The 14802-nt window shown below is 43.7% G+C and overlaps 1 protein-coding gene across 1 annotated transcript in view; it reads right to left on the bottom strand.

Annotated features, from left to right (window-relative positions):
• The window catches only part of LOC102193761 (collagen alpha-1(XII) chain-like), a 16526-nt gene extending 2454 nt beyond the window's left edge, over nucleotides 1–14072 (bottom strand). The window contains exons 1-9 of the mRNA XM_005732733.1: nucleotides 13898–14072; nucleotides 11601–11720; nucleotides 7335–7499; nucleotides 4255–4401; nucleotides 2699–2866; nucleotides 2127–2246; nucleotides 1874–2038; nucleotides 1283–1429; nucleotides 207–352 (exon numbers count right to left, since the gene is read on the bottom strand). Of these exons, the coding sequence (XP_005732790.1) occupies nucleotides 207–352; nucleotides 1283–1429; nucleotides 1874–2038; nucleotides 2127–2246; nucleotides 2699–2866; nucleotides 4255–4401; nucleotides 7335–7499; nucleotides 11601–11720; nucleotides 13898–13976 (1257 nt within the window). The 5' untranslated portion in view covers nucleotides 13977–14072. The remainder of the gene's footprint in view (nucleotides 1–206; nucleotides 353–1282; nucleotides 1430–1873; nucleotides 2039–2126; nucleotides 2247–2698; nucleotides 2867–4254; nucleotides 4402–7334; nucleotides 7500–11600; nucleotides 11721–13897) is intronic.
• Between the last annotated feature and the right edge of the window lie 730 nt (nucleotides 14073–14802).

Here is a 14802-nt window from a genome sequence, read left to right on the forward strand (position 1 = left end):
TTTTTTTTCACATTCTGTCTCTCACAGTTGAAGTGTACCTCTGGTGCAAATTACTGACCTCTGTCATCATTTTAAGTGGGGGAACTTGCACAATTGGTGGCTGACTAAATACATTTTTGCCCCACTGTACATGTATTCTGATGGTGGGAGCTAAAAGCCTCTGGTCTCTGATTACAAAATAACATAAAGGGGAGAGCTCATCTCACCTCCTTGGGGGGTCCTCCGGGTGCTATCGAGTAAGTGACGCGAAACTGGTCCACGGTGCCGTCAGGTGGAGTCCAGGTGGTGCGGAAGGAGCTCTGTTTCACCTCTGAGGTCACCAGGTTGGTTGGTGCCCCCAGTGGCTCATCGTCTGAATAAGAGACAGAGCACAGAGAATCCATCACGTTGACATCAAACGATGCAACATATCACATATCCTTTTATCATTCAGCTAAGCTAAGAGGATAATCTTCTGTTTTCAGTGCAGAATTGATTTGTGAATAACAAAAACAAAGTAATTTCTATTTCCTGTGTGTCATGTGTCGTCAGGTTCATTGCTGAAACAGGGTAAACGCTGCCGTGCCAATGAGTGCTTATCTTTAAAGCCTGAACCATGAAATAATTGTAAGAATTTTCCATTTCTTTTGAAAATACAGTTTTTTTAAAGCCTCTGATGAATCGGACTGGACAGCCGGAGAAAAGCAGCCAATGTATGAAGAAAAACTTGGAAAGTCCTGAAGAACGCATGGAAAGCTATTGCTAAAAACCACTTTAACAAATTATAAGAGTCAGGTTCCCCAGAAGAAAATCTAAAGGTATAAGAGTTGGCTCAAGACTTTTGCACAGTAACTGTATTAGTCTATTAGTTAGTATTAATTAGTAGATTTATCAGTGCTTTGCTCCACCGTCTTGTCTAAATATGGAAACCTCTGACTCAAAAACCAACAGAGCGATAATCGTTAAGCTAAAGTTGAGGGTTTAAAATTCACAAGCCAGTGGGTGACGTGACAATGTTAATCTATCATAGATATATATTTTTACAAAATGTACACTTATTAAATCACTTCAAAATTTCAGGAGATTAAGTTATTCAAGCTATATTAAAGGTTTTCTACACAACATTAATAAACAATGCAGTTTGGGCACTCTTTTAAGAATCAGCTTGATCAGTTTCATAGTATATGTACACATACAAGGAATTGGGCTCCAACTAATTTCCGACCTTTTGAAATCTTGACCAGTGCAAGATTTCATAAAAGTTATTGAGATGCTGGTCTTATAATTATCCAGTGTCTCCAACCTGAGCCCTTTAAGCTGTTGTACAAGTTGATTGTGAGGTCATTAACGATGTCCGGCAGGAACTCAAAGTCAGTGACGGAGTATACGTGACTCTCATCTGGATCAGAGGCGATGGACTTCAGCTCATTCTCATCAATATGAGCTATACCTACCAGAAAAATGCACGATCAGATTGAGAATTACACATTTAAACAGAAACTAAGAACAAAAATAATATCAGTGTCTTCCAAATGAATCAGTCAAGCTTCACTCCTGTTAGCGAAGAACAGGAAACTGACGTTAAAATTGGTCAGTGCAAGACTGGAAACTCCTGAGATCTCTCTTTCTACTGCAACATTTAAATGCTGAGATTAGAATTTGCATAAACAACATAAAAGTGTGGACCCATTTTGCCTTGTAAGAACACTTCAGGCTAATGGTAGTGGTGGAAATGGTAGTGGGGCCCTTAGTACCAACTGAACCATCATTTAAATATCAAAGCACGAGTATTGTTGCTGGTTTTTTTTCTTTCTTTCTTTTTTAAATCACAGTCTGTAGCTCATTGCTGCTTTCCTTGCATTTTTTCCCTATGTAAACAACCAAGCTCACTAACCAACAGCATAGAGCTCAATGCCACTGTCTCTGAGTTTCTGTGAGACTCGGATGACTTCGTCCTGGGACCTTCCATCAGTGATCAGGATGCCAATTTTGCGGGAGTCTCCACGCATCCCCACATTAGGTTTGAAGTTGTTTTCAAGCATGTAGTTTAGAGCCAAGCCTACAACACAGCAGCAAAGATGTTTTACCAAGACTTCAGTTGGAAACATTGCGATGGGGGGAGCCTAGCAATGCTGTTAAAAAGTCACCTGTCATGGTGTTTCCTCCTTTATGTGGCAGGTTGGCAATGGCATGCAGCAGGGATGCTTTGGTGGGGTGGGCGTTGAGGTGCCATTCAGTCCTTGGATCACCACTGTACTGAGTCAGACCTGCAGAAAACACATCCAATAATGTAGAACACCAAAGATACACAAACTCTGATCCTCAGCTTTTTCACAAAATAGACAAAATGATAACAACTACAAATAAAGAGGGACAAACAAAGCAACCTATTCTGCTTTTCCTTATTTTCTGCCATCTATACACTGTTCCAACGGTGGATGTTCAATGTAAACAAAGTTTTGAATAATGAGATTAGTGTACATACAAGTAATCCTTGTAAAGCCAGGCTTCAGACTACTCGAAATGTTTGGTACATGTTCAGCATAACGTAAAAGAAGCCAGATATCCAGTCATCTCGGGCACAGAAGCCCCACCCACCTGCTGTTTAAATCATCTGCCTGTAAAGAACAGCCAATCAGAGGAAAGCTGACTTAAAGTAGTGATTCTGAAACTTCTTCTCGTTTGCCCCACTTTTTAAATGAATCAAATCAACCTTTACCGATCTGGACACTTTCTGGGCCAATGTCAAACACACTGACCACACGAGCAATGAAGTTGCAGACTGTTTTGAAGTTTACGCGTCCAACACTCCAGGATCCGTCAACCAGCAGTACGATGTCGGCTTTCGCTGTGGTGTTACACTGAGCATCTCCAGAGAGAGGTGGTGCTGTTGGGAGGAGGGGAGGTTAGTGAGACACCTGGTACACAACAAATACCCACCTCACCTATTGAGTCCCATTTTAACTGTTTGTATGTGAGAGAAAAGTGAGAAAGAGTGAGATGAAATACATAAGGAGGAAAGAAGACAAAGGCACAGAAAAGACTGTCGATTCTTTTCTCGTCAGATAACTGGCCCTGTGTTCTCAGTAGGAAGTAGCCTCTCCCACACTGTGATCTATGGCGCCACCTGCTCCCAAAATTATTTACATGTTCCTGCTCCAGGAAAAGGCTGCTCAGCTGTTCAAAACAAGTTAGGAGACGTTTTAGCTCTTTTAAGGGACTGCAGTAATAAACACAGTAGTCTAAAAAGCAGCCTCCTATCTGGTTTTCCTAATCAGTTTTCCTTGACGTCAATGGAAATCCAAATGAGATCAAGAAAAGGTGCAAAGCAGATCATATAAAAAAGAACCACTGTTCAAAAATACAAGTTTAGTACAATATTTGAAATTTTAAATAGATAATAATAAAGTGAAGTAAAATTAATTTCATATTGAGGTGAGTTGGTCATTCTATCCGCTCTTATTTTCTCTCTCTACAACAGCGTTTGGGAATTCTCATTCCCGACCATTTTCATTCTTTTGGTCACTACCCAAACCTCATGACCATAGGTTAGGATAGGGACGTAAATCAGCTGGTAAATTAAAAATTTCACTTTTATGCTCACTTCTCACTTCACCACAAAAGATCAGAACAGTGTCCACACCACACCAATCCACGTGTAAATCTTTCGCTCCACTTTGTCCTCCCTTGTGAGCAAGATAGAGATACTTGAAGTCCTCCACTCCACCCTTCTCCAGCTTAGAACATGGCCCCAGATTTGGGGGTGCAAATTCTCATTCCAATGCACAATGACTGAAAATAGCACAACTAAAGAACAATGGGCTGTGAGGCCAGTTTCTTGATCATTAATATTCAAATTGTCATGACCATTGATCAACAGCCACTGGTCAAAGACCATTGATCAATAACCAATGATCAGTGGCCATGAGTACCATTTACAGAGAGTTGGGGAATAGCTGTAATCACAGCATTGTAAGATGGTGAAAGGTGTGCCCTACATGGCTATTTCTAACTCTAAATAATAGTACAAGCCATGAAAGTAAAGTCATGATTGCAATGTTGAACAATTAAAGGGCAATAGCCTTTATTAAATCACTAAAAAATGTGCCACTCTACACTTCCTAAAAGAGTTATACAACAGATTCAAATAACTAGCTATAGCCTCTTGTCAGAAAAAATAAAATTGGGAAGTCTTTTCAGCTTTGTAAAGTGTTGAACAATGTATCTAAAGCTAACTGTGATGCTGGTCTAATGCTCCAGTTACTCATTACCAACCTGAGGCCTTTATGCTGTTGCACAAGTTGATTGTGACATTGTCAACGATGTCCAGTAGGAACTGGAAGTTGCTAACTAGGTACATGTGACTCTCGTCCGGATCAGAGGCAATGGACTTCAGCTCGTACTCATCATAACTTCCTATACCTGAAGGACAAATGATCAGGTTGAGAATTTCACTTCAAAATAGAGATTTCAAAACAAAAATAGCATATCAGTGTCTGCTAAATAAATCAATAAACCATCATTAAATAGGTACACTTAATAAAAATAAAAATCTGGATTTAAGAGGGAGCCATTAAAGAGAAGCCAATATAGGAGAAAGATGCTCTCTCTTTCTAGCCCATTAGATATATATAATTAAACTACTGCAGCACAGTACTTGTAATACTTACAGCATCCTCTAATCACTATAATACAGTACATTATTATGGTCAACAGTATCAAACACTGCACTGAGGTCTAGCAGGACAAGCACAGACATCTGTGATGAGCTCTGAAACCTGACTGAAACTCTGGAATAAACCATTCCTCTGCAGGTGCTAATTTAGCTGTTTTAAAACTACCCTTAGCTTAGACAGCTGGGTGCTGAGAAAGCTGGGATTGAGGGAGAGATTGAAGTTGCCCCGGCTTTCCTATCACATCTGAGAGGGTAAGAAGTCTTATCATCCATCCTTTTATGCTTAAAATGATTCACGGTATAACAGGGCTTTTCCATATTTTCTAACAGTAAACCATCTTTATTCTTGATCAAAGATATGATCAAAACATACGTTTGATTAACATGTTGAACGGGAAATGTAGTTTCAGTAGTGAAAATTACATTAATGTCTGGATTTTGTGTGCATAGACGTGATCCAGCTTTCACCTTGGAGAATCAGTGTCTGCATGTGGCTGCAGGAATGCGAGGAACGTCTTCTGCTGGAATTTTCAACAGTGAACATCTTAGGTACCATCTTATAAACTGTTCATCTCACAGAAGACAAAGGGAAGAACACGGTATCTCTTCTTCACTTAACATTTATACCTGTTTACCCTTTTCCCCCATTCTCTTACTTGACGTCACATCTTCTCAGATGACATCTGACATGTTGACAGGTTTTTGATATGGGCGACATGGGCCGTTGAAGATATCATCTTGCCCGTGGTGGGGGCGGCATTACGGGCATTGGGAAAAAAAAAATTGCTCCTGCTAATGCTGCCCCAACATCAAGTCACCGCATTTTGGGAATGGCATAGGCACCGATCAGTTTTCTATCACCCATTTGCTGGGCGTAAGGGCGCCATCCGTTTGCAAGGTGCGCCTGCTGCTTGTTGGAGGAGAGGGGATTCTCTGGCTGGCTGGAGCGGTATCTAATAACCAACTCGCAAAATAAAACAAAATAAAAATAAACCAACAAACACAAAAACCCCAGATATTATGATAAAGACTTATAATTTGCACTGATGTTTTTTCAAAATTCTATACATGAAAAGTGAGCACGAGAGCCTGCTTGCTGCTGTGCTGAAGTCAAAGTAAACTTTATTTATATCAGGAGTCAGCACAGAGACTACAAGCCCATTATCATCAATGGCGCTCCAGTGGAGAGGGTGCAGTCCTTCAAGTGTCTCGGTGTCCACATCTCCTCAGACCTGACATGGTCTGCCCACATTCATGTCCAGACCAATTGTCCGCCCTTTCTATCTGCCCCGTGAGTTCACCTCGGTCATCGCCACGGCGGTCTACATCCCACCCCAAGCGGACACAGGTATGGCTTTGTCCGAATTACATGATGTGCTGAGCTCGCTTCAAAACAAGGACCCGGGCGCAGCCCTTATTGTAGCAGGAGACTTTAACAAAGCGAACCTCAGACAAGTCATGCCAAACTTTTACCAGCATGTCTCGTGTCCAACGAGAGGGGATCGAATTTTGGATCACTGCTACACGCCATACAAGCAGGGCTACAAAGCTGTCTCACACCCGGCTTTTGGGAAGTCTGACCACAACGCCATCTTCCTCATCCCCCAGTATAAACAAAGCATACGGAGGGAAGACGTGACCATGAGGGAGGTAAAACGGTGGACTGCCCAATCAGAAGCTACGCTACAGGACGCACTCAACGACGTCGACTGGGACATGTTCAGAGCATGCGCAGTCGACATCAACGAGTTTACGGAAGTAGCAGTATGCTTCGTCAATATGCTAGCGGAGGAGATTATCCCCACTGCGAGAGTCACCACATTCCCAAACCAGAAACCGTGGATGGACAGATCGATCCGCACTGCAGTAAACGCCAGGACCGCCTCCTACAACGCGGGTCTTGCCACTGGCGATATGAGCGCCTACAAAGCGGCCTCATACGGCGTGCGGCGCGCGGTGAGAGATGCCAAACGCCGGTACCGGGAACGTGTGGAGTCCCACTTCCACCAGGGCGACACACGGAGTATGTGGCATGGACTACGCACCATTACGGACTACAAAGCCAGGGACACTGCGCTGATCAACGCTGACTCTGCATTCACCAACAAGCTGAATCAGTTCTACGCCCGTTTTGAGGTTAGCCAGGCGGCTAATGCTATCTAACACCCTAACACCTCCCCACCACCACACACACACACGCTCTCTCACATCATCCAAGGTTGTTTTATTGTCAGGGTTACAATTAGGTTATGGTTAGGTTTGGGCTAAGGGTTAGGCACAAACATTCATTTTTGATAGTTAAGTTTAGGGTAAGTGGCAAGGGAAAGCATTATGTCAATTAGATGTCCTCATTAGGATACGAAAACAGGATGTGCGTGTGTGTGTTTTTTTTATGTGTAGGTGTGTGTGTAGGTGTGTGTGCGTGCATCATGCGTGCGTGCGTGTTTGCTGGGCAAGAAACATTATACAATCATGTTAGAGTGGCACCCAACTACCCAGCACATTTTGCCAGGCCCACAATCTGTGCAGGTGGTGGAAGCGTTTCCTTGTATGGTGGCTGAGCTAGCTAGCACGAACCTAAGGGTAAGTGCATTTTGTTTCAAGTGGTACAAGTTGTAGCTCATCACTGCTTAGCTAGTGTTACTTTTGTTTTCCCATTTAAACAATCAAGATCACTCACCAATAGCATAGAGCTTGATACCTCTGTCTCTCAGGTTCTTTGACTTAAAGTAAACTTCATCTTGGGACTTTCCGTCAGTGATCAGGACACCGATTTTGCGGGAGTCTTCTCGCATGCCCACACTGGGATTTAAGTTGTTGTTACAGATGTATCTTAGAGCCCAGCCTACAAAATAGCAACAAAGAAGTTTTACAAAGAGTTCAGCCAGAACAGGTACATGTCACAATGCAGCAACAGACTCAAACGTTGGATCAAGAAAAAAGTTGAACAGTTTATTTACAAAAGTCACACCAAGTGATATATACAAAATGTGCAGGGGAAAAGAGGTCCAGACATCCTAGGGCGGGGAAGGGCAACAACAATCCTCTTCAGTCACACACACGAGAATGTTCTCTTCAGTCACACACGCCACTCGATACACTCGTCATAACCAACATACATACATCAGAACTCCAATGGAAAACAGGCAGGGACACGTCCAGGGAAATCTATGCACAAAAAGAGAATGAAGTCACAAACCAGGAAAATATATCAGGAACGAGATTAGCATGAGAGAGCCGGGCAACACTGACAAGAATCATGCAACGATCCAGCGATGAGAAACACCGACCTGCCATCTTAAATAGTCGCCAGAGAGCCAAGGTAGTGAGCAGCAGGTCCTTGTTACATACCTTGGTGCGCAGCAGCACAGACTACGTAGCTCGCCAGGCATGACGGCACCTGGGGAGATGGTGGTGGTCCAAGGGTACCTCGAAGGGAGACAATCCGGTGGCTAAGTAGATTAAGCGTACTCTATCCAGGGAAGACAGTCACTCCATACGGACTGGTTGGTTGATGCCACACAACAGAGGGCTGCTTCCTGTTCGTGGCTCATGCATTCGGTTTGCCCATTGCTCTGCAGGTGGAAACCAGAGGATCAACTAACCCTAGAGCTCTTAGCAAAACAGAACACCTTCCAGACTCTTGAAGTGAACTACGGCCCTTGGTCGGAGACGATATCCTCTGGTATCCCATGAAGGTGGAAAACATGGGTAGTCAGGAGTGGGGCTGTTTCCAGGGCCGTAGGAAGCTTGGGTAGTGTGAGAAAAAGGGCAGCTTTAGAAAAATGATCAACAATGGTGAGGATGACTGTATTATCTGCCGAGGGTGGAAGGCCGATGACAAAGAGGGAGACCCAATCTCCCAGGTGATGGCTCCCACTGTGCAGGATGGAGGTAGGATGGGTGAAGCTTCACAGGACTCTTCAGATGAAGCAAACTGCCAGGAAAGATGAGATGACTGAGATGTTTTGCAGTTTGTAGATCGGTCAGGTTCTTGAGATCCATCCAAACAATGAATGGTGCCCCCACTCCTCCAGGGCGAGCTTGATCACCAGTAGCTCATGGTCTCCCACATCATAGTTTCGCTCTGCAGGTGATAACTGATGAGAAAGAAAAGCACATGGGCGGAGCTTACTGGGAGAGGACAGCCCCAATTCCAGTGTCAGAGGCGCAGGTCTGTTTGAAACCCAAGCAAACCACTGCTTGAGCTGGCTGAAAGCTGCCTGAGCCAACTGGTCCCACTGAAAGAAGCTCTTGGGAGAGGTTGGGCGGGTTAAAGATATGGCTTTTTTGCTGAAATCACAGATAAATCTATGGTAGAAAGTGAAAGAAAAAACAAGGAACCATTGTAATTGCTTTCGGTTTCGTGTTCTGGCCAATCCAACACATCCTGTACCTTAACAGGGTCTGGTTTCAGGTTCCCCTGCTGGATGATGTAGGCCAAGAAACTGACCGTGTCAATGTGGAATTCCCATTCTTCACCTCTGACAAAATGTCGGTTCTCCGGGAGACACTGGAGCACCTGCTTTACATGATTCTTGTGTTCTTCAAGCGATCTGGAAAAGATGAGGATATCATCTTGTGGTGGAGGTGTGGTCCCTGGCTCAGCTGCAGGGGAGGAGTGGTGCAGTGAGCTCAAAAGGGCGGTACCGGGAGGCAGGTGAGCCACAGGTGGTGGCGATTGACTGATGATGGTATTTCTTTCCATTTCTCTATATAGTGAAGGCAGAGTCGAGTGGAGAGAGGAGAGAGCTGGACTGGAACAGACTGTTTTCCTTGAGTGCCCAACTGTCAATAAAAAGCAATAATAGTGAGCACAATCACCGTGTATGTCATGTACGTCTACAAGTGATGCCGAAACCCAGGAGTGGGGTGTCTGACCCACACAATGAACCACCCGCCCAGCCTGTGCAGTTGTTGACACAGTTGTTGGCACAGATGCTGGCGGAGATGGCAATGATGTGCCAAGACTGGGTGGTGGCCCAGCGGGAACACCTGATTAAGCTGCAGGAACACTCAGAATGGCAGACCAGGTCCTGGAGTCGCTGACGCCACCGAAACTATCTCCTCTGTCAGTAACGATGCACTGGATGGGGGACGGTGACAATGCCCAGGTCTTTTTGGAGGCATTCCGTGCAATGACAGAGGCGTGCCAGTGGTCACAGCGGAGTGGGCCCAGCGGCCGATTCCACTACTGTAGGGGGAGGCTCAAACGGCAGCCCTCAGCCTACCGCCAACCTTGTGGAGCAGCTTCTTAACAAAGAAGCTTCTTAAGCCTCCTTTACTGGCGGGCGCGATCTTTTGGCTTAGCGGGGCAAACAGAGATAATGTGGCCCTTACAGCTGCAACACAAGCACTCACCAGACGTAAGGCGGCAGTGCTGTTCAGCTAGAGTTATGTGGTGAGTTGATTGCAGGTGTGTTGGCCAAAGGCCAGAACCTCTGATGAGTTCTGCCTTGGCAGATGAGAGATAAAGCAGAGGAAAACAAAAACAAACAATGGAGTGTTTGATCCTTGAGTGACGCCGAGAAGGCACGGGAACCACGACAGTACAGTCATATGAGAAGATTACAAAGACTTGTTTTTTGTTTGTTTGTTTCTCTCTTGGTGTCAGCTTACTGTGATGGGGGTTTATAGTCCCAGGAGCTGTTTTGTTTTTGGCATGCAATTTACTCCTGGTAGGATCTCCCTACAAACAGATCCCAAGTAAGGGATCAAATTGAGGGGATTTAGAAAGCCTCTATAAACAGGAACTCCAGAGACCACATTACACTGATTGGGACAGGGTTCCATGGCCCTACTTGGAGGCAATACTGTGGATTGATTGGCAGCCAGCGGCAGAAGCTCTAGCGGTCTAATCCCCAATTGCCAGTGACTACAAGGACATGGAACATCACCACTCTAGTGTTGATAGAGCCTAAGCTTGTGCATGAGGATGAAAGATCCTGTCTAGATATAGTCAGACTCACCTCAACACTCCACTTCTGGAACCAGCTTCCTTGGAGAGGTGGTGGAAAGGAGTTGTATCCCTTGCCATATGGTGTCACTACACTTTTTTTTCTTAGGGAAAAAGAGATTCAACTCTGCAGCTGCATGTCTTGTACACTCAGCTAAAGACAGGAGGAGAGCTGTGAACTGATCACTTTTGATGGTGAGTTATAAAAATCATCATGCCCAGACATATAGTGTGGGTGCACTGCAAGTGTCTAGCAGAAGCCCCTGTACTGGAGATCTTCAACTTCCACCGATCCCAAGGAGGCTGGATACACTGAGTCAGAGATCACTCCATGAATCCACAGACAGTTGCCAAGTATAGCCCATTGTCATAGGCCTTTTGGAGACTATAGTGAGAGCTTCTTTTGCATTGCCAATAATAAGTCATACACCTGCGGGCTGGACTCCATCAGGATTACATTTGTCACAATTCTGTTCACATTTTTATCAAAATAATTTCTAGGCACAGCCAAGGAGACAAGGGTGTTGGGTTTGGTGGTCTCTCCTTTTGCAGACGTTGTGGTTCTATTGACTTCATCAAACAATGACATCCAGTTGTCACCAAGATGTCTTGCAGTCAAGTTTGAATCAGCTGGACGAGAATTGGCCAGTCAAAGTCTAAGACTCAGGTTCTCAGTCATAAAAACTTGGAGTGCCCAATCAGGCTGTAACTGAGTAGCTGTCCTACATGTAGACGTTCAAGTATCTTGGGGTTATTGTTTGTAAGTCAGTGAAGGATGGTTGGTCTAGCATCTGTCATGCATATCCTATATCGGTAATTGTATTACTATTGCTATACACTATTGTGGTAAGTGTCCTAGTTGGACATCAACTAGCTGGACACGTCTAACTAGGACGAGGCCCCAGGGAACACTCAGGATGGTCTGGCATTGGCATTCGGGTCAGTTTAAATGCAGGAAGGACAGGTCTGTTGTGCTATTTAAAAAAATACCTGTCATGGTGCTTCCTCCTTTATAAGGCAGGTTGGCGATGGCCTCCAGTAGGGATGCTTTGGATGGGTGGGCATTCAGGTGCCATTCGGTCCTTGGGTCATCGCTGTACTGAACCAGACCTACAGAAAATACATCCGACAATGTAGCAAAACACCAAGGATACCCCATCTCTGACTTTCAGCTTCTTCACAAAATACAGGGAGTGCAGAATTATTAGGCAAATGAGTATTTTGTCCACAGCATCCTCTTCATGCATGTTGTCTTACTCCAAGCTGTATAGGCTCGAAAGCCTACTACCAATTAAGCATATTAGGTGATGTGCATCTCTGTAATGAGAAGGGGTGTGGTCTAATGACATCAACACCCTATATCAGGTGTGCATAATTATTAGGCAACGTCTTTTCCTTTGGCAAAATGGGTCAAAAGAAGGACTTGACAGGCTCAGAAAAGTCAAAAATAGTGAGATATCTTGCAGAGGGATGCAGCAGTCTCAAAATTGCAAAGCTTCTGAAGCGTGATCATTGAACAATCAAGTGTTTCATTCAAAATAGTCAACAGGGTCGCAAGAAGCGTGTGGAAAAACCAAGGCGCAAAATAACTGCCCATGAACTGAGAAAAGTCAAGCGTGCAGCTGCCAAGATGCCACTTGCCACCAGTTTGGCCATATTTCAGAGCTGCAACATCACTGGAGTGCCCAAAAGCACAAGGTGTGCAATACTCAGAGACATGGCCAAGGTAAGAAAGGCTGAAAGACGACCACCACTGAACAAGACACACAAGCTGAAACGTCAAGACTGGGCCAAGAAATATCTCAAGACTGGTTTTTCTAAGGTTTTATGGACTGATGAAATGAGAGTGAGTCTTGATGGGCCAGATGGATGGGCCCGTGGCTGGATTGGTAAAGGGCAGAGAGCTCCAGCCCGACTCAGACGCCAGCAAGGTGGAGGTGGAGTACTGGTTTGGGCTGGTATCATCAAAGATGAGCTTGTGGGGCTTTTTCGGGTTGAGGATGGAGTCAAGCTCAACTCCCAGTCCTACTGCCAGTTTCTGGAAGACCCCTTCTTCAAGCAGTAGTACAGGAAGAAGTCTGCATCCTTCAAGAAAAACATGATTTTCATGCAGGACAATGCTCCATCACACGCGTCCAAGTACTCCACAGCGTGGCTGGCAAGAAAGGGTATAAAAGAAGAAAAACTAATGACATGGCCACCTTGTTCATCTGATCTGAACCCCATTGAGAACCTGTGGTCCATCATCAAATGTGAGATTTACAAGGAGGGAAAACAGTACACCTCTCTGAACAGTGTCTGGGAGGCTGTGGTTGCTGCTGCACGCAATGTTGATGGTGAACAGATCAAAACACTGACAGAATCCATGGATGGCAGGCTTTTGAGTGTCCTTGCAAAGAAAGGTGGCTATATTGGTCGCTGATTTGTTTTTCTTTTGTTTTTGAATGTCAGAAACGTATATTTGTGAATGTGGAGATGTTATATTGGTGTCACTGGTAAAAATAAATAATTGAAATGGGTATATATTTGTTTTTTGTTAAGTTACCTAATAATTATGCACAGTAATAGTCACCTGCACACACAGATATCCCAATAAAAAAGCTAAAACTAAAAACAAACTAAAAACTACTTCCAAAAACATTCAGCTTTGATATTAATGAGTTTTTTGGGTTCATTGAGAACATGGTTGTTGTTCAATAATAAAATTATTCCTCAAAAATACAACTTGCCTAATAATTCTGCACTCCCTGTATACAAAGTGATGAGAATTAAAATAATCAAAAATGTGATAAGTAAAGGAAATCTTGGAGCTGAAATTAGATCAGTGCTAATAAATTAGTTGGATATAGTGAATATTTGTTTTTAATGTTGTATTGCTGTGCTGTCATTTATTATCTTACTAATAAAAAACAACTCAGTAATTTTAAATACTTGGATGGATGTATTTGCTGGATAATATCCTACAAATCAACCTTTTAAGCTCAAGTGTTGATGTGGAAGATTAAAAGTCCTGATATCAGATTGGTACTCAGTATCAGCAGAGTACCCAAAGTACCAAAGTATCTGTATCAATCGGAACTGGAAAAGTTGCATCGGTGCCCTTTGATCTTCTGTTTTAAAATGAGTCATATAAATAAACTGACATGGCTTATTCTTTAATAAATGATCAGAAGAAATTTAAAGGGAGGAGGAGCTACAACAGCTTTTTTTTAAGAGGGGGCAGAACAAAGGCTCTGTATATGATAACATGATGCAGTATACAATAGTAGCAGCAGTGAAAGCTTTACCGATCTGGACTCTGTCAGGGCCGATGTCAAACACTCTGACCAGGCGAGCGATGAAGCTGCGGATGGTTTTGAAGTTCATACGCCCAATGCTCCAGGAGCCGTCAAGCAGCACCACGATGTCGGCCTTCGCTGTGGTCTTACACTGAGTGTCTGCACAGGCACAGTGGTGTGTGTGTGTGTGTGTGTGTGTGACATCTGGTACACAACAGATACTCACGACAAATGTCTGTTAAGTCTTATTGTGTGAGGGAAAATTGAGAAAGACAGACAGGAACTACATCAGGAGGAGAGAGGAGTACATCACAAAAACCCACTATCAGAAAGCAGATTACATTACATAACACAAATAATTTGTCTCAGAGTAGGATGTGATGCATAATAACGAACCTGATGTCTCACAGTGGTAAAAACAAATGACAAATATTCCAAATCCATTCTGAATGACTGTTGATCAGTCCTAAACCCCCTCAACTTTCTTTATAGAGCAGCATTTCAGAGTAATTGTTCTGCAGCATGTTAAATATGCCTTACAGCATCTCTGCCTGACCACATGGACCTGTAAAAAAACACTAAATTAAATCCTGCTGTGGATCCAAGATCTTGGAGTTGGGAAATCAGTCACTGTATCTGCTTCCAATTACAACAGGAACTTCTGCTAAGGATCAGCATGTCCTTTGAGTCTGATGGGAAGCATTGCATGAGACTTTTTCATAGGAAAAATTTGCATTGTAAATCTTAATAAACATGAAGCCACATTTAACTACACATTCAAGCTGCATTACTGCTCTCGGTAAGCTATATTTAGTGGATTAAACGTCTTTAAAAAATAAAAAGCTCCTCCCAGGAAATTCAAACTAGATTTAAGTTCTGATGGATTATCTGATCATCAAAACTCTTGCCTATGA

The sequence above is a fragment of the Pundamilia nyererei genome, unplaced genomic scaffold (genome assembly GCF_000239375.1).
Source record: "Pundamilia nyererei isolate P.nyererei 1_Seehausen unplaced genomic scaffold, PunNye1.0 scaffold00048, whole genome shotgun sequence".
Taxonomy (NCBI): domain Eukaryota; kingdom Metazoa; phylum Chordata; class Actinopteri; order Cichliformes; family Cichlidae; genus Pundamilia; species Pundamilia nyererei.